General features: G+C 40.3%; 1 protein-coding gene across 3 annotated transcripts in view; it reads left to right on the top strand.

The window, feature by feature from the left end:
• The window catches only part of CPEB3 (cytoplasmic polyadenylation element binding protein 3), a gene marked incomplete at its 5' end in the record, with an annotated part of 151,874 nt that overhangs the window by 93,261 nt on the left and 39,452 nt on the right, over window positions 1-19,161 (top strand). For all 3 annotated transcript variants that reach the window (XM_080823314.1, XM_080823315.1, XM_080823316.1), the window contains one exon: window positions 10,932-11,050. In XM_080823314.1, coding sequence (XP_080679440.1) covers window positions 10,932-11,050 — 119 coding nt within the window. The remainder of the gene's footprint in view (window positions 1-10,931; window positions 11,051-19,161) is intronic.

The raw sequence follows: 19,161 nt of genomic DNA on the forward strand, positions 1-19,161 counted from the left end.
TTCTTTCTCAGAAGGATTTTCTTACAAAAACTGTACTGCAGGGTAGCAAGAGTGGTCTTTTTGTTTTGTTTTGTCCTTTTTTGAGCTATTATTGCTTTCAAAAGCTTAGCACACCCTCGGTTTAAACTGTTTTATTAAACACCTACCTCTTCTGCATTGTATTGAAGTTGAACTGTAAGAACGAGTCTTTGATTTCAGAGCGTGTGTAGTTTGAGGGACTATATAGAAAGGAGTAGGCAGAAGAAGGTACCAGCGACAGGACAGAGCCTGAGCAGCCACAGACATAATGGGGACACCCGGTACTCTGTCAGAGCAGTACCTGATGCTATGTCCAGACAGAAGTGCTGGGAGTGGGGGAGATGCTTGTATAGTGTAGAGAAATCAAAACCACCCCTGATGAGAATGTTCTTTGGAAGAAAGTAGCTCTCAGGAACTGAAATGGAAGGTGCAAATTTGACAGGCTGAGGCAGGGTGAATGTTTTCACAGAGAGTGTAGATTGGGACAGGACTTGCTGACAGGAATTGGATGAGCAAGTGAGACCAAGAGAGGATATATCAGTTGAAAAGGTTTGGAATGGGAAAATGAGAGGATCTGGTGAACTATTTTGAAAGCTGAGAACAAAGACTTGGGTTGTCTTTCAAAATAGGATGGATAGCTTTAGTCAAGGCTTTCGTTTTATGAAGAAGAAATGGTGGCACAGAGAAAACCTATTGGCAGCAGCATCAGGAATTCATCAGAGGAGTATTAAAGTGCAGGAAGGAGGAGAAACTAGATTGTCAAAGTTCAAGCACTGTACAAGCAGTTTGGACCAAAGCTTCATCTGCATGAAAGTACCTGTTAGGTTAAAAGTTGTGTGATGCTGAATGAGGGAGATAACAACCAGTAGGGCAAGAGCTGGGTGTTTGTGGACTCAGACGTGGGCAGTAGTTAGTGTGTGACACTGAGCAAGTCATTTAATCTCTGAACATCAGTTTACTCATCTGTGTTACTACTACTCATTGGGTTATTAAATGGATTATGGGAAACAGGGCACATTCAAACCAACACAGTACTTAGGCTTAATAGGTGTTAAGTAATATTAGTGCCCCCCCATGGAAATGTAATGCTCAGTAATAATAAAACTGCCCGACTAGTTTGACCAGTTTCCTCCCACACCCCCAGTCTGAGCTCAGTTTTCATGGTCAGGTGCTTGTTAGAACTGACTGTGACTAGAACTGACAGACTGGCCGATTTCACAAGGACCTCTTTATGTAGGAAATGTGAGGTTACATAAACAGAGCAAGTTTTAAGCCCAAATGCCCCAGGTCACTGCCCTGGATTACAGGACTTTACTAAGAACACAGGAAGTAGATTGCCAGTTTTCAGCTCTGAGGTGGTTCTACCCATCAGATTTGTTTTCTTGTCCATTCCTACCTTCCTCCACCCCCGCCTGCCAAGCCAGAAGTCCACAAAGAAACAGTTACTAGTGCAGTAAAAAAACACAAAACAGGCTAGCCCAAAATGTTTGAGCCTCAGCCCTATGTAGTGAATATAGTCAAAGAAATATGTTTAGTTGTGAACCCACAGGAAACGTTCAGGAATCCGTGGATTTGGGCAGTATCTGCAGAGCCATTTCTACATATTATCTTAGGCTAATTCCTTCACTTGGAATGGCCTCCATTTTTTTTCACTCTGTCATGCCATTAAGATCTGCTGTCACCTACAGAAAGACTTCCTGATTTCTCTATCCACGCCTTCTTCACTGAAAGATCTGTCTTCTTTCTGTGAAGTCCAGTTTCTACAAATACTTAAAAAAAAATACTAATTGGGATACTTAATGTGTTCTTCCTAGATTACGGTTCTCTATGTACTTACTCTTCATTACTTTCTTGCGCTAGCTTACCAGTTCCTTAAGAATAAAGTCTTGCTTATGTTAGTATTCTTCTGCAGTGCCTAGAGCACATAGTAAGTGTTCAGTAAATTTTGGAAATCACTTATTTTCATGAATGAATAGGGAATGAATAGGGAATCCGGTTCAGAGAACTACAGTGTTCTCCAGGCAGGAGGCAGGAAATTGATGAGGTGCTTCACCTCTTCCCACCCACTGCCCCAATCCTATACTCTAATTAATGAACTCTAGTCTCTGTTTTCCAAGTGAGCCAAACCTTTGACTGACCTTCTGTGCCTGGGCCTGCCCTCTTTCCTGAACTTGGAATCCCCTTCCTTCCTGGAAGACTAATTATTGCCCTGCTCATATATGGCCTTTGTTCTATGGCTTTTGCAGATGTTTGGACACCTTTGCTCTTTGTCGTTCACCAGTGTTCTGTAGGACACACCCCCAACACAACACTTTTCATCGTGTCCCTTAGTCATTTATTTATAGGTTAGATTTTTCTGGGACTTGGCTGCTGCTTCTTTGTAGCTTCATTGCTTAGCTTCATGCTCTGTCCCTCATAAATATTTTTGGTTCTATTGAATTGAATCCAAAGACAAAGAGTCCTGAGGCAAACCAGGTAGGTCTTCTGACCCAAGAGCCAAGGTTAGCGAGAATGTTTGGAACAGCCTCTGTGCCAAAAAGTGTTTGAACTCAGGCGGCTCTGGCTGGGGAGGCGCCCTTCAGTTCTGTCTAGGAAGGTCACAGGAAATCAGGGAGGCTGGATTCTGTGCAAGGAGAGCGTGCTCTCTCTCTGTCTCTCTGTCTCTCTCTCTCTCCCTCTCTCTCTCTGTGTGTCCAGACCATGGATTTTTCCTTCTGGGGCTGATCTCACTGAATCAGAAACTGGCTATCCCTTGGCCAGCTACTGGTCTATGCATGTAACAGTGGTTTGGGGCATAGCCGTACAAGCCGAAATTATTTTCCCATTGTAGTTGATACTTGAAACATCTAAATCACTAAGAGCATTAGTTGATTTTAAGAACTATTGGGTCTTTAAAAAATACCAAACAGGGGGCCCCTGGGTGGCTTAGTCATTAAGCATCTGCCTTTGGCTCAGATTATGATCCCAGGGTCCTGGGATCAAGCCTCACATCGGGCTCCCTGCTTAGTGGGTGCTGAGAGAGAGCCTGCTTCTCTCTCTCCCACTCCCCCTGCTTGTGTTCCCTCTCTCACTGTGTCTCTGTCTGTCAAATAAATAAATAAAGCTTTTAAAAAAAATACCAAACAGTCCTTGAGAGAATGGGAGAATATATTACTCAATTCCCCAGAAAGACCTTGTGGGTTTTTTTCCCAACAAATTTTTATTTTCAAATATTTAAAATCTACAGAAATACATATCAAAATCATGATGAAATACTACCTCACACCTGTCCGAATGGCTAAAATTAACAACACAGGAAACAACAGGTGTTGGTGAGGATGCAGAGAAAGGGGAACCCTCTTACACTATTGATGGGAATGCAAGCTGATAAGGCTACTCTGGGAAACAGTATGGAGGTTCCTCAAAAAGTTAAAAAGAGAGCTACCCTATGACCCAGTAGTTGCACTGTTAGGTATTTACCCAAAGGATAAAAAAATCCAAATTTGAAAGGGTACATGCACCCCAGTGTTTATAGTAGCATTATCAACAATAGCCAAACTATGGAAAGAGCCCAAATGTCCATCGACTAATGAATGGATAAAGATGTGACAGATGTACCAATGGAATGTTACTCAGCCATAAAAAAGAATGAACTCTTGCCACTTGTGACAACATGGTTGGAGCTAGAGTACATTATGCTAAGCAAAATAAGTCAGTCAGACAAAGGGAAATGCCATATGACTTCACTCATATGAGGAATATAACCAACAAAACAGACAAACATATGGGAAGGAAAAAAAAAAAGAGGGAAGCAGACCATAAAAGGCACTTAAACAGTAGAGAAAAAACTGAGGGTTGATGGAGGGGAGGAGGATGGAGGGATGGGCTTAATGGCTGATGGGGATTAAGGAGCACACTTGTTTGATGAGCACTGAGTGTTATATGTAAGTGATGAATCACTCAATTCTACTCCTGAAACCTATATTACACTACACGTTGACTGGGATTTAAACAAAAATTGAAACAAACAATTCAAACCTACAAAAAATCTATTAAGAATAAATGCAACAAACACCTATATAGCCTTTTTCTAGATTCACCAGTTGTCAGCATTTTGCCACATTTGCTTTTCTCTTTTTTTTTTCCTGTGTGTGTGTGTGTGTGTGTGTGTGTGTGTGTGTCTGTGATTATCATTTGCAAGTAAGTTGTAGACCTCAGGACCCTTCACTCCTAAGTGCTTCTGGATGTCTCCTATGAAAAAGAAATATCCAGATTGTTCTAGTAATGTCCTTTAGAGCTGTTTTTTTTTTAATCCAAGATCTAAACAGGTAGCCTTAACATCCCAATATAGTCTTTTTTTTTTTAAAGATTTTATTTATTTATTTGACAGAGAGAGAGAGAGATCACAAGTAGAGAAGCAGGCAGAGAGAGAGAGGGTGAAGGAGGCCCCCTGCTGAGCAGAGAGCCCAGTGTGGGGCTTGATCCCAGGACCCTGGGATCATGACCCAAGCCAAAGGCAGAGGCTTAACCCACTGAGCCACCCAGGTGCCCCCATCCCAATATAGTCTTACACTTAGTTATCATATCTCTCTACTGTCCTTTAATTTAGATAGTTTCCTAGGCTTTTTATCTTTTGTATCATTTTATAGGTGTATTTTAGAGGCTTTATAGAATATCACTTAATTTGGAATTATCTAATTATTTCCTCATAGTGAGATTCAGGTAAAACACTGTTAGCAGGAATAGTATGCTGATGATCTGTTGCACTGTGAAGGACATAGTACAGGAGGCACATTAAGTCAATTTGCCCCATTGTTGGTGATGTTAAGTGTGATCATTTAGTTAAACTGTTGTCATCCAGATTTCTCCATTTTAAAAATGGCTCTTTCTCCCTTTTTAAATACTGACTAATCTGTGAAGTGATACTTTAATAAAAGTATATTAAATATCTTGTATCCCCTTCCCAAATTCACCCAATGGTTTTAGAATCCATTGGTGACTCTTGCTTAAGTCAATTATTACTGTGATGATGATATTCATTTTATTAAAATCTTGCTTAATTTAGTGAGAGACCTACTTTTTCGCTCCCTCAAGGGCCTTTTTCTAAATAGATAACTTATGGGGCGCCTAGGTGGCTCAGTTGGTTGAGTGTCCGATTCTTGGTTTAGGCTCAAGGGGATTGAGCCCCATGTCTGTTTCAGATTTTCTCGCTTTCCCTCCTCTCACTTTCTCTCTCAAGTAACAAATAAATACAGTCTTTAAAAAATAAATACATAAATACATAACTTAGAAATACATTGAAAGCCAGTAAGCATCTTTACTAAATATAACATTTTGATTGACTAGATAAAACTAAACCTAAACTTCTCCTGATGATTTTGAAATTCGTAATTTCAGTTCTTCTTAATATATGTCTATGGACTTTAGAGCAAATATATCTGCATAGACCTTAAATTGTAGTACTAAAGCATAGGCAACCACTTTCTGCTACTTAAAACACTGTGAAATGATCACAGTCACAAAAGTAACCATAAATAATAAACAAGCCAGTCCTCATTTGCTAATGATAATGATATTCTTGCCTCATCATTTTTAGGCAAGACAGTATAAGTGAATGGATGAAGAATGAGGGCTCTGTAAGCAGACCTGGGTTTTAATCTGAGGTGTCCCTTAACCCCTTGGAGTTTCAGTTTCCTCATCTGTAAAATGGGAATAACAACTGTATTTGCCTCATAGAATTACTGTGAGGATGAAAAGAGATTGCAGATGTAAAGTGTTTATTATTAGCAAAGTGCTTGGCACACCGTAAGCACTTTGTAACTGGTGTTTGTGGTGGTGAAGTTGGTGGTGATGGTTATTTGTACTAGGGATCAAGTATAAAAAAATTCTAACATGAAAAATTATATATTTAAAAGCTCAGGAAGCGTTGTTTTTGACAGGTAGCCAAGAACATTTTGGAGGTTGTTATATTTAATGTGTTCTCAGGTATTAAGAGGAAAAAAAATTTTAATTAAATTTACCCTGTAAAAACCTGGCCAAATAAAATGGAATTATCCCAATTAAGTCCCCCCAACCCCACACCTTCCTGTTCCTCTTTACCCCAGAGAAGTATGGTCAGTCCAGTCTTGTCTAAAATCCTTCACTGTTTTTTCCTTCCTCCCCCAACCTATGTGGCACCAGTGGGAAAGCAATTTCCTGCCATCCATTCTGCCCAGCCCAGAGTCATGATGATGATAGTGTTAAGAGTTCCTGTAGCTTCCCCCAGAATCCTTCAAATATTAATTATTTACTAAAAGGCAAATTCCACATTTAAATTATCATCTCACATTGACCTTGTTATTCTAGAAGGACTCTTTTTCTACTTTAATTTGACCTTAAATTTCTGAAGATCAAAAGGGAAATATATTTGAAGGATTCTTCCTTCCTGATTTGTTTTTAAGTACTCTTTCTGTTGTCATCTGGGTTTGGTTGATCTTGAGGCATCAGAAGGTGTTTTTAGTAGGTGAAGGTACCATAAAGTTGTTCCATTCATGATGATTTTGGGTGTCTCTGGTGAATTTTGTTTTGGTTGGAAGGCCTGAGGTATGAAGTAGGGTTGAAGGAAATTGTTGAAATGGAGTCACACCCCTTATCTGTAATGCTAGGAGAATATTGTCATTACTGAGAGTGGCAGCTTGCTGGTCAGGGAGTAGAAATTATTTATTATAAAAGATTATTTGTTGTAGGTGAGGGCACGTATTGCATGGAGCACTGGGTGTGGTGCAAAAACAATGAATACTGTTACGCTGAAAAGAAATAAAAAAAAAAAAGATTATTTGTTGTAAAAGAGTTATCCTGAAGGAATTGGTAAGGTATTATGAGCCATTCCTTGGGAAAGGAGAAGAAGTTGTTTATGGATATTTTTCTTGATAATAGTATTGGTAGCAAGCTTTTACTCCTGACTCCCCATTGTTTTTACTCTGTATACTGCTCATGTTAACATTTATGGCAGTGAGAGGGGCCTGATTGGAGATCTACATGTCTTTGTGGTAGCTACTCAGCTGCTGTGGGGAGATACTCTCCTCTTCTGATGCACAAGTTGAGCTCAGTGCAGGAATTGATGTGGAAGATTTCAGAGGGTAGGCAACAATGTGCCAGAAAAATGTAGTCAGCCTGGTGGCCTTCTAGTGGCAAGGAGCTGGAGAAATCCCCAGCTCAGTGAGCATGCCTCATTCCCAGGCAGTTTTGTTTGTTTGTTTGTTTGTTTTTTAAGTAGGCTCCATGGCCAGCATGGAGCTCAGCCCAGGGCCTGAACTCATGACCCTGAGATCAAGACACAAGCCCAGATCGAGTTGGATGCTCAACCGACTGAGCAACCCAGACTTCCCATCCCAGGCTTTTTTGATGCATCTGTGCATAATGTACACAGATGGGGTCCTCTTCAAGAACAAGATATCCAGTGTGCCTCTAGGACATTTGTGAGCCATCTGTACCAGGGTTTAACATGGTGAGGCAGGAGGTTTGAGAGGACGTGCTGAGACCTCCTCTTTATGATTTGCATGTTTTAACTCACTCATCTCTAATATTCACTTTGGCAAGTGGAATTAATGTTCTCACATTAAATGAAAACACTGAATTTTTAATAGATTCCTTGGGGCTTGGTGATTGTTTGATACTGTTTCCAGTAGAAAGAAGATAGGAAGAAATATTTTTTCTAGTTTTGCTGTTAGATTTGCCTGTTCTTGGCATTTTATATAAATGGAATCATACAATATTTGTGCCTGGCTTCTTTCACTTAGCATTGTATTTTCATCCAAGTTGTATTTGCATCCAAGTTGTAGCATGTGTCAAGCCTAAAGCTTGATAGATTTTGGGGGGCAGATGATGCTGGTTTTTTTGGCTGGTGGTTGTGGCTCAGGCCAATGATGAATCTGCCTGCTCTCATGATGACCAGATTTATAGGCATGCCATGGAGATATTGTGGGTTCAGTTCTAGACCATCCAAATAAAGCAAATATTTCAATAAAGTGAATCAAACCAATTTTTTAGTTTCCCAGTGCATATAAAAGTTATGTTTACTGGGGCACCTGGGTGGCTTAGTGGGTTAAGCCTCTGCCTTTGGCTCAGGTCATGATCTCAGGGTCCTGGGATCAAGCCCCGCATCGGGTTCTCTAATCAACAGGGAGCCTGCTTCCCCCTCTGTCTCTGCCTGCCGCTCTGCCTACTCGTGATATCTCTCTCTCTCTCTCTCTCTCTCAAATAAATAAATAAAATCTTTTTAAAAAGTTATGTTTACACCATACTGTAGTCTATTAAGTGTGCAATTATATCTAAAAAACTGTACATACCTTAATTAAAAAATTACTTTATTGCTAAAATACACTAACCATTATCTGAGCTTTTGGTGAGTTGTAATCTTTTTGTTGGTGGAGAATCTTGTCTCAGTGTTCATGGCTGCTGACAGATCAGGGTGGGGATTGCTAAAGTTTGGGATGGATGTGGTAATTTCTTAAAGTAAGACAATTAACTTTGCCACATTGATTGACTCCTTTCACAAATGATTTCCCTGTACCATACGATGCAGTTTGATAGCATTTTACCCACAGTAGAACTTCTTTCAAAATTGGGGTCAATCCTTTCAAACTCTGCCTCTGCTTTTATCAGCTAAGTTTATGTAATATTCTAAATCTTTTGTTATTTCAACAATCTTCATAGCATCTTCATTGGAAATAGATTGCCTCTCAAGAAACCATTTCTTTGCTCATCTGTGAGAAACAACGCCTCATCTGTTAAAGTTTTGTCATTAAAACTGGCTGAGATTGCAGCCATTCAGTTACATCTTCATTTTAAATGTACTTATTCTAGTTCCCTTGCTATTTCTACCACATTTGCACTTAAGTCTTGAACCCCTCAAAGTCATCCTTAAGTTGGAATCAACTTCTTCCAAACTCCTGTCACGGTAATATTTTGACCTCTTCCCATGATCATGATTGTTCTTAATGACATCTAGAATGGTAGATCTTTTTCAAAAGGTTTTCAGTTTACTTTGCCCAGATCCACCAGAGGAATCTCTGGTAGCTATAGTCTTATTAAATGTATTTCTTAAATAGTAAGACTGGGGCGCCTAGTTGTTTCAGTTAGAGGTACATGCGACTCTTGATCTTGGGGTGTGAGATCTCTCCTAAAATAAGTAAATAAACTTAAAAAAATAATAGTAAAACTTGAAGGTTGAAATGGCTCCTTGATCCATGGGCTGCAGAATGGACATTGTGTTAGCAGGCATGAAAACAACATTCATTTCATTGTACGTCTCCATCAGTGCTTTTGTGTGACCTAGTACATTGTAATGAGCAATAATATTTTGAAAGGAATCTATTTTCCTGAGCAGTAGGTCGATAGTGGGCCTAAAATCATCAATAAACTATCTTGTAAACAGATGTGCTATCATCCAGGCTTTATTGTTCCATTTATAGTGCACAAAGTAAATCTATCATAATTCTTAAGGGCTATAGGATTTTCAGAATGGTCAATGAGCATTGGCTTCAACATAAAGTCGCCAGCTGTATTAATGCCTAATAAGAGAGTGAGCCTGCCCTTGGAAGCTTTGAAGGTTGGCATTGACTTCTCCTCTTTAGCTGTTAAAGTCCTAGATGGCATCTTCTTCCAATAGAAAGCTGTTTCATCTACATTGAAAAACCTGCTGTTTACTGCAAGCACCTTCATTAATTACCTTAACAAGATCTTCTGGATATCCTGCTACAGCTTTTACATCAGCACTTGCTGCTTTACTTTGCACTTTTATGTCGCAGAGATGGCTTCTTTCCTTAAATTTCATGAATCAGCTTCTGCTAGCTCCCAGCTTTTCTTCTTCAGCCTCCTCACCTCTCTTCATCCTTCATAGAATTGCAGAGTCAAGGCCTTGCTCTGGGTTAGGCTTTGGTTGAAGGGAATTTTGTGGCTGGTTTGAGCTATCTAGACCACTAGAACTTTTTTCATATCAGCCATAAAGCTGTTTTGCTTTCTTATCACTCATGTGTTCACTGGAGTAGCACTTTTAATTTCCTTCAAGAACTTTTCTTTTACATTTGCAACTTGAGTAACTGGCTCAAGAGGCCTTGCCTTCAGCCTCTCTCAGCTTTCAACATGTCTTCTGCACTATGCTTGATCGTTTCTAGCTGTTGATTTCAAGTGAGAAACGTGACTGTTCCTTGAACAGTTAGAGGCCATTGTCGGGTTATTAATTGGCCTATTTTCAATATGGTGTGTCTCAGGAAATAGGGAGGCCATGGAGAGGGAGAGAGACAGTGGAATGGCTGGTCACTGGAACAGTCAGAACACACACAGTAACTATGAAGTTCACTTTCTTATGTGGGCCCGGTTCATGGCTCCCCAGAACAATCACAATAGTAATCTCAAAGAGCCCTGATCACAAATCACCATGACTAATATAATAATCATGATGAAAAAGTTTGAAATACTGTGAGAATTGCCAAAATGTGACAGAGTGACGCACAGTAAGAAAATGCTATTGGAAAAATGGTTCCAAAAGATTTACCTGATGTAGGGTTGCCACAGGCTTTCAATTTGTTAAAAAAAAAAAAAAAAATGCAGTATCTGCAAAGCATAATAACATGAAGGACAATAAAATGAGGTGTGTTTGTATTTCGTGGAAATTCCATAGAGGAATTTGAACTTGCTCCTCTGAGTACTTATGAGGAATTTGAACTTGCTCCCCTGAGTACTTATGAGAATTAAGCAAGATAATGTCTACAAGTACCTAACCCAATGCTTGGCATAAGAAAGTCTCAGTGACTATTACTTCCTTGTGTCCCATTTCAAGTTCTTGGATTTTAGTAAGAAGTTGCCAAAGTGAAATAGCAGGTAAATTTTTATTTGGTACTTTGAGTTAAACGTACTGATTTCTCTCTCTATCCTTTTGTTTTTGTTCTCCCAAGGCTATGCCTTTCTGCTGTTCCAGGAGGAGAGCTCAGTGCAAGCGTTGATAGATGCCTGCCTGGAAGAAGACGGGAAGCTGTACCTGTGCGTGTCCAGCCCCACCATCAAGGATAAACCAGTAAGTGATACGCAGCCAGCGGATGCTTTGTTAGAGCACGTATGCATTTGGAATAGCTGATCACATCCTCTCTGTAATGGGAATGCTGGTAACTAGGATCCTCTTACCCGGGGTGACCTTGCTATGCAGTAGAGCTGGACTCTTGTGAATGGGAAACTAATAACAAATTACTCAGTATTTTGTTTTATCCCTTTGGGACTGCGTGTAAACAAATATGTCCTTGTCTTTCACTTTACAGCTCTTTTAAGCTAATTCCTATTCAGTAACTCTGAATTGAAGTAAACAATGCTCTTAGTGGTTTTGGCAACTGGTTTCTGTCATTATTTCAGATCAAGGACAGGAATAATTTATTATTATTATTTTTAAAAAGATCGTAATCGGCAGTGTTTATGATCCTGTGAATGCAAGGCATTGTACTGGATGGTACCCACAATGGACTAGCTAGAGCCTTCTGGGCTAGGACCTTACACTCGCAAATGGATAGCTTCGAACAGGGCAGGAGAAGGCAAGGACAGAGAACATGGACCCAAAACCATAAATAAATGTATGTGTATAGAGAGTTTGTGGTTTCTGAACCAAAGAGTATGAGTAAGTCATAGGGTAAGAGAAGACTGCTTCCTTTCTCCTGACAGAGGGGTTATCAGTGGAGAAGGGGCAAGACTATGTTCAGAATAACAACAAAAAAAGTAATTGGTTAACATGGTAGAAGTAGGACGGAGGGAAATTGGGAGGGAGTGAATTTGTGTATCAAGAACTGGTGCTAGGGGTGGGAAATAGGGTTAAAAATAGTGATACAGACTAGGGGACCAAAGCAGGTATCTCTCACAGGGCCTGCAGCACATCCTGTCAGACTGATACCAGCCATGTGTGGCTTGCTTAGCAGTTAGATTAATTCTCAGAAATGTGCATGGGGAAAGAGTTGGGGTCAGAAGTAGAAATCTTGACTCCAGCTCATTTAAATTATCTGCTTGGCTCAGAATAAGTCAACTAATACTTGTAGAATCTTGGTTTCATTATCTATAAAATGGCAGGAATATGATATCTCTCTGGGATGTTGAGCAGCTCAGGTAAGAGAAAAATGAATGTGAAAGTATTTGGGACTTGTACAAGTATAATTGGATGATGCTATTAGTGCCAAATAGTGCTATAGTTAGGAGAGCAAGTTTAGAGTTTATGTACATGGTAAGGTCTGCTGGAAGGAATGGTGACCTCTAGAACAGGGTTTACAGTTGGTTGCAAAAGAATGATACTGGGACTTGTCCACTTATAAGGGGGAGCCTGCAGCATGGAAAGCAGAAGGAGTCACTAAAGAATGGGGATATTGAGTCATAGAATAATCGATGCAGAAGAAGCAGGATTTTAGCAAGTGTGACCGTGCCCCTGTATTTTTCAAATTCTGGGGCCATAACCAAATTTTTATAGCAGCTAGCCAACATGGATAAGGTCAGGAAAAAGAGTAAGGAACCTTTGTCAACTTTAGTCTGAATTTAAACAATGTGGAGAGTCTGTGCTTTGTGGCTAGGATGGGAGTATGCGAGTATGCAGTGCTTTATCTGAATAAATAATGAGAACGCTGAGGTAACTTCTCTAAATCTCTTTGGAATAGTGTGTGATTAGAGAGACTAATCCCAATATGGTGGGGTCAGATGTTTGAAAGGTAAATGGTCAACCTCCAGAGAGCCTCTGTCACTGTAGGAGAGGATTTGAAATATATTTATACATAAAAAAGGCAGAGGGGTAGAGGTCTGCATAGAGATAGTTACGCCCAAAGTAGATTAAGAAGCTGTTGAATTATCAGAGAAAGACAATTATCACATGATCTCTCTGATATGAGGAATTTGAGAGGCAGGGTGGGGGGTGGGGGTGAGGAGGGAGGGAAAAAATGAAACAAGATGGGACCAGGGAGGAAGAAAAACCGTAAGAGACTCTAAATCTCAGGAAACAAACTGAGGGTTGCTGGAGTGGGGTGAGGTGGGGAAGGATGGGGTGGCTGGGTTATGGACATTGGGGAGGGTATGTGCTATGGTGAGTGCTGTGAGTTGTATAAGACTGATGATTCAAAGACCTGTACCCCTGAAGCAAATAATACATTATATGTTAATTTTTAAAAAAGAAGAAGAAGAAGAAGCTGTTGAATTGAGGAGAGGAGAATGGAGATGAGCACATGGGCTTGTGTACCTTGGAAGGGTCATGTCCCTGGCTCTGTGGGAGAAGGAGGGTATTATGCCTTGTCAGGGCAAGCCTTCGCCAGGACTGGACATCTTTTGAGAAGGGAATGAGCAGTGGCAGTTGCAGATGGCTGTGGTATGTTGATTGTTTTCCCTCCAAATACGTGTATTACCCTGGGCTTGAAGGACTTTGAAAATAATTAGTGTAATTATCTGTTTTGGAAATGTTTATGGGCAAACTAACTTTTACTGTGTTTCTACAAATTTCTGCCTTATTGCAGTTTTCATTTTCTGAACTCAAGTGAAGAGGTTTTATTGGAGCTTGGTGAATTTTGAATGGTGGCTGCTGATCACGTATTTCTTTAACCCAGGCATACTCAGAATTTCCAGCAAAAACAATTTGAATATAACATAGGATGGGAAACAGAAAAGTCCCCAAATACCTGTAATTCTAATGAACTGGATCCCATTTTGGGTTCCAGCTCTTTTGGCTCCATTTTTGAAACCTTCTCTTTCTTGGCTTCAGTTCATATCTATCACTCCCAAACTCATTTGGCCACACTTCCCCACCCAAGTTTCGGTACATTCCACCTCATTTTGGATGCTCCCACAGAAAGTGAGAGCTGGGTTAAACTATTGGGAGTAAATGAGGACCTTGGCAATAACTCAAGGTAAAGTCAGCCTTTGGAACTCATTCACCAAATCTTCTGAGCTATGGCTCTTTCTTGATTTTTCTACTTCTTATCTTGGCTACCTCTCAGGATCCTAGTGCCCCCATTCTGTTGTTTAGTTCTCTCTGGTCCTCCCTGGATTTCTCTTTGGAAATATACAGTGTTCCAGAAAATCTCACAGATTTTCTATCCTTTGACCTTCTCCCTTATCCCTTCCCCCCAGTCAAACCCACATTCCCTTTTGTGGATTAGGTTAATCAGATTGTTTTCCTAATACAGAGCCTGATAGCAAGGTCCCCTCTCACCTCTCTAAGATTATGTTTGTTTTTTAACTCAAACAAATCCCTAATCAGTGGGTTTCAGATAGTATTAGGAAGATACTTTTGGTCAGTGATTACCTTTCATTTATGACCACTCAGCCTACCCTATGTATAGGTCTGATCCTGAAAGATGGCAGAAGACACTGTATTGATAGCTTGTTCGATTGACTTCTCATTCCCAAAGAAGGGTAAATAAATTGTCAAGAGCAGGAGTTACTGCAGAGCTCCTAGCTGTGTCATTTTTTTCTGTCCTCCAGCAAGAGAAGTTCCATTGCTCAGATATTCTAGCATCCCAAAGGATAGCTGTGTTTTTGCCCAGGCTTCCAGTGAATTGGACAGACACTGTGACAGTGGTTTCTCTCATCAGAGTGACTCCACTTTTTGAACATATAAAAAGGCTGAACCTGAAGGTTCAAAATAGCAAATGGATAGAGCAGGAAACTTGCCAGAGACTAACAGAGATAAGGACTGAAAAACAGTAACCTTGAAGACAGGGTGTGGAAGGAGATGTTTATGGTTCTTACTTGCTAAAACACTTTGGCCAGAGATGTGGCATAGTAGACACTTTGGAAGGAGTATCCTAGAAGTTTCCTGCTTCTCCCTCCTTACAATTTATAGCATAATCACAATTTATAAATATCCTGAAATATGACAGATTGATTTTGCTATACTGTTGACCCTTGGACAATGGGGTGGGGTGGGAGTATTAGGCGTACTGACCCCCATGTAGTTGAAAAATCCATATATAACTTTTGACTTCCCGGGAACTTGACCACCAATATTTACTATTGCCACAAGCCTTAACAATAACATATATACTTGATTAAACATATTGTATATTATATATACTGTTATACCTTATTCTTACAATAAAGTAAGCTAGAGAAAAGAGAATGTTACTAAGAAAATCATAAAAGGGCACCTGGGTGTCTCAGTTGGTTAAGTGACTGCCTTCGGCTCAGGTCATGATCCTGGAGTCCTGGGCTCAAGTCCTGCATTGGGCTCCCTGCTCGGCAGGGAGTCTGCTTCTCCCTCTGACCCTCCCCCTTCTCATGCTCTCTCTCTCTCTCTCTCTCAGTTCTCTCTCTCTCTCTCTCAAATAAATAAATAAAGATCTTTTAAAAAAATCATAAGGAAGAGGAAAAGTGTACCATACTGCCTTTATCGAAAAAAGTATGCATATAAGTGGACTTGCACATTTCAAACCTGTGTTGTTCACGGGTCAACTGTATATTTAAAACTGAATTTTGGTTATTGCTCGGGTAACATGGTCATCCACTCAAAATTTGAAAAACAAAAATTGAAAAAAAAATGTTGAGCGCAAAGGAAGCTGGAAACCAGTTGGAGGCTGGCTCAGTTCTTTAATTTTTAATTCTGTCCAATCTCTCTATAATTCTGGTCTTTACTACTCCTGTTAATATATGAGCTAGCACTTTTAGTCCCTCCTCTTTAGGCACACAGACAGTCCAGGTCCTTTTGCCTGGGACTAAAACCTTCCCAGTGTGACTTAAAGTTTTTTCCAACCTTCCTTTTTTCTGCTTTCCTTCTGAACCCTATATTCCAGTTGACTGAAATATTTCTGTTCCTGTCTCAATTTCTAATTGCTACAGTTATTTTAAGAAGCCTCTCAAATGCCATCTCTTTCCTGAAGCCTTCTCTGATCACTACACCATCTATAGTGACTCACACCTACTATTATAGCTATCTCCAGCCCACATACAGCCATCTTTTCAAAGTAATGTGCCTTCCTTCTTTTAGACCATGTTTGAGTATCAACTATGGATAAGACATTAGAGCTGGTTACTATGAATTGGACAAAATCCTGTGTTCAGAAAGTTAAAGTATAATGGGTAGATAAAACAAATATATAAATATATGAACCTATAGAGCCTGGCACATAAAAGTTTTTCAAATATTTGTCAAATTAGGAAAAATAACAAATACAATGAAGATAAAGATTAAGTGCTTTGGAGAGCTTATACATACCTGGAGTGAGAAAGAAAGCTTCTTGGATGATGTGTCATTGGAACTAGGCCTTGAAAGTTGAAAAGGGTTTGGAGATTAGCCAGGGGAGAGGTGGAGCTATGGAATTGCGGGAAATGGACATTGCAGAGAAAGGCAAAAGTATAAACACAGAAATGAGAAACTGTGTAGAATGAGTGGAGAACATTTAGGTTGGTTAGATGAAGCACAAATGTATGAAAGGGAGCAGAGGGAAATTAAATTGGGAAAATGAATAGGAGCTAAGTTACAGGGCTCCTTGATTGATGGCCTCAGCCCTTGGGTTTGTGGTATATTTACTTAAACTCTTTCATTCTCCCCCTACTACCTCCTAAGACAATAAGTATAATTTTATCTTGGCTCAGTCAAATCGGATTTGTCATATCCCTCCTTGGAAATCGTCAGCATTTCTAATCTTCTTTATTTATTTATTTGTTCCTTTTGGTCTAAATTTCATGGTTTGAGCAACTTCTATCATAAGAATTTCTCCAAAGGTGAAATTTCTCCTCTAAAATGAGAGAAATACCTCTTATTCATAATAAAGCCTTCTCCTCTCCCCACTCTCTGAATTTGCATTTGAGTCCAGAGTTTCTTAGTGTTTGAATCTTTGGACCTAATATTCCTTTTTAGGGAGGTCTAAAAGATGCTGCAGTTTTGATACACTAAAATAGTTTCTAGTGGTCCCCTTAAGGGACCATATTAGTATTTTCCAGAGGGTGTTCTGAAGAACACCTGGCCCATCAGACACTTGTCTCTTGAGAGCATCATTGCCAAAAGGTTTGCTCATAACAATAATAGATGTCATTTGTTGAGAATTTTATGCATTTTATATCCATTTTCTCCTTCAATTAAGCGTCCCATAGGCAAGAACATTTGGGAAAAGTTGATATATTAAGGTTCTGAGAAATCTTGCAGTAAATAAATTTGTGTAATATTTTTTAATCCAGCATTCGATATACCTATTTGGGGATTATACATGTGAAGGTTTTGGTGGAATTAGTATTCCATGAAGCTCATTCAAAGAATAGGCTTCTTCCCAGGAAAAACTTAGGTAACTTGAACTTTTATGTGTATATTACTCTCAAGAGTTTTAGTGATCAGCATGCCAGTAACAACATCCTTGTCCTAGTACCATGGAGCTGGAAATACACATTTGTGTAGACATTGGACAAAATTGTCTGGCTGCAAGAGCACAATTGCTTGAGGCTATGAACCTGGAAGTTAAAGTAGTTGAATACAGTGCCAGTTCATTGCTAAATCATTTTCTTCAGCTTTTCTAACTGCTCATTTTGTTAGTAGGTTTAAGAAGAATCTACCAGTCATTTCTTAATCGAAAAGGAGCAGAATGAACTTAGAAAGAAGAGAGAAATTAATCATTCACAAATAAAAATGCATTTTGGCTTGTTCAGGTGACTCTCAGGAAGCGTGGCTGGTGGCCAAGTAGCCTGAAGGACAAGGACTCTTGCAGGCACAGGACATCATTGCATTGGAAAGAGTATCTATATAGACTCTGGGTCAGATAAACCTGGGTTTCAGTTCTGACTTGACTTTACTCTTCTTAGCCCTTGTTTCCTTATCTCTGAAGTAGGGGTAATGTTTACAGCATCAAGTTATGATGAGTTTAAGTTATGGTGAGTTTAAGTGTGACAGTGTGTTCAAATGCCTAGCATGGTGGTGTAGTGTATGTCTTCAAAAGTGCTAGTTTCTTCTTTCTTTCAAAAGGAAATCATAAAAAAAAAAAAAAAAAAAAAAAAGGACATCATCTACCGTGCTTGTATTTTCTAAATGATGTAGGAGTATCAGCAGCGATGATGAGCACTGGGCAGTTCTGATCACTGAGTAGATCACAGGAGTGGGGGGACATCAGAAATTTGCGCTGATTAGGCGAGGCCTCAGGGCTTCCACTGGTGATCAGACACACTGTATTTCCCTATCCCAGGCAGGTGGCTTTCAGTGGAGTGAGGAGAGTGGTCTGGGAGCTGTAGAAGGGCAGTGGCTGGACATCTTGTGGCATCAACGTCTGCCCCACAGGAAAACCTTTGTTAATTCACCAGAACGCTGATGAGCACAGAGCGCTCACTCTGTTGGGTGCTTTGCCAGGCAATTGGGACCCACAGAGAGATATGGTCTCCCCCTTAGAGGACCCTAGAGCCCGGGGGAAGGAAACAAGCATGCAAATACTAAGTGAAGTAAGGAGTCCAAGGTGCTATGAGAAAAGTTTTATAAGGGGTGGCCGTAGGGTGGGGGCTCAAAGGCAAAGTGGTCAGATATTCCTGAAGGAGTCAGGAAAGCCTTTAGAGAGAAGATTTCCATCGAATCTTCCAGTTACAAGTATGGGTATTGATCACTACATTTAATTGGTATTTGCTTTACTAAGTCAAGCACGGAGCAAAGATGTAGATCACCCTCTTCAGGGCAGTTTATCCATGCTCTGTTTGGGTACTGGGTGCCCTTAGGAAAACAGTATGCAGAGTGCTATTTGAATTGTTCAAAAGTAGCTGAAGGGCTGAAAGCCTGCGGTTTCCCTACATCGGGCAGGCTGTGCAGCTTGGTACAGGTGGCAGGGCGTTCTTTTTTGTACCTAGACCGTTTCCTGACCCTGATGGTGGACCTGGGGCATTCTGGGAGGGCATGAGAGAATTTCCCAGGGTTACTTTTAGCTCCCTGTCTAGGAAGAATCCTGCCTATTTTGATGAAGCTCTCTGGGGCCTGTTAATCTGTTTCTATGTACAGAGTGGGAGAAATAGTTTGAGTCTGAGAGCTAGTTTTCTGCTTAGATGCCCAGTGGGATTCTGACTGGAGGCCCCAGAGCAGCCCAGTGTAGAGAACTCTTATCAAGAGCAGTGAAACCGATGAGCTATTAGGTTGCTCTCTGGCCACTTCCCCCGGAAGATACAGGGAGGGTATCTCCTCCTCTCCATAGGGTGGAGAGCAGCACTTGAAAATAATAA

This window comes from Martes martes, assembly GCF_963455335.1.
Source record: "Martes martes genome assembly, chromosome: 14".
Classification (NCBI taxonomy): Eukaryota; Metazoa; Chordata; class Mammalia; order Carnivora; family Mustelidae; genus Martes; species Martes martes.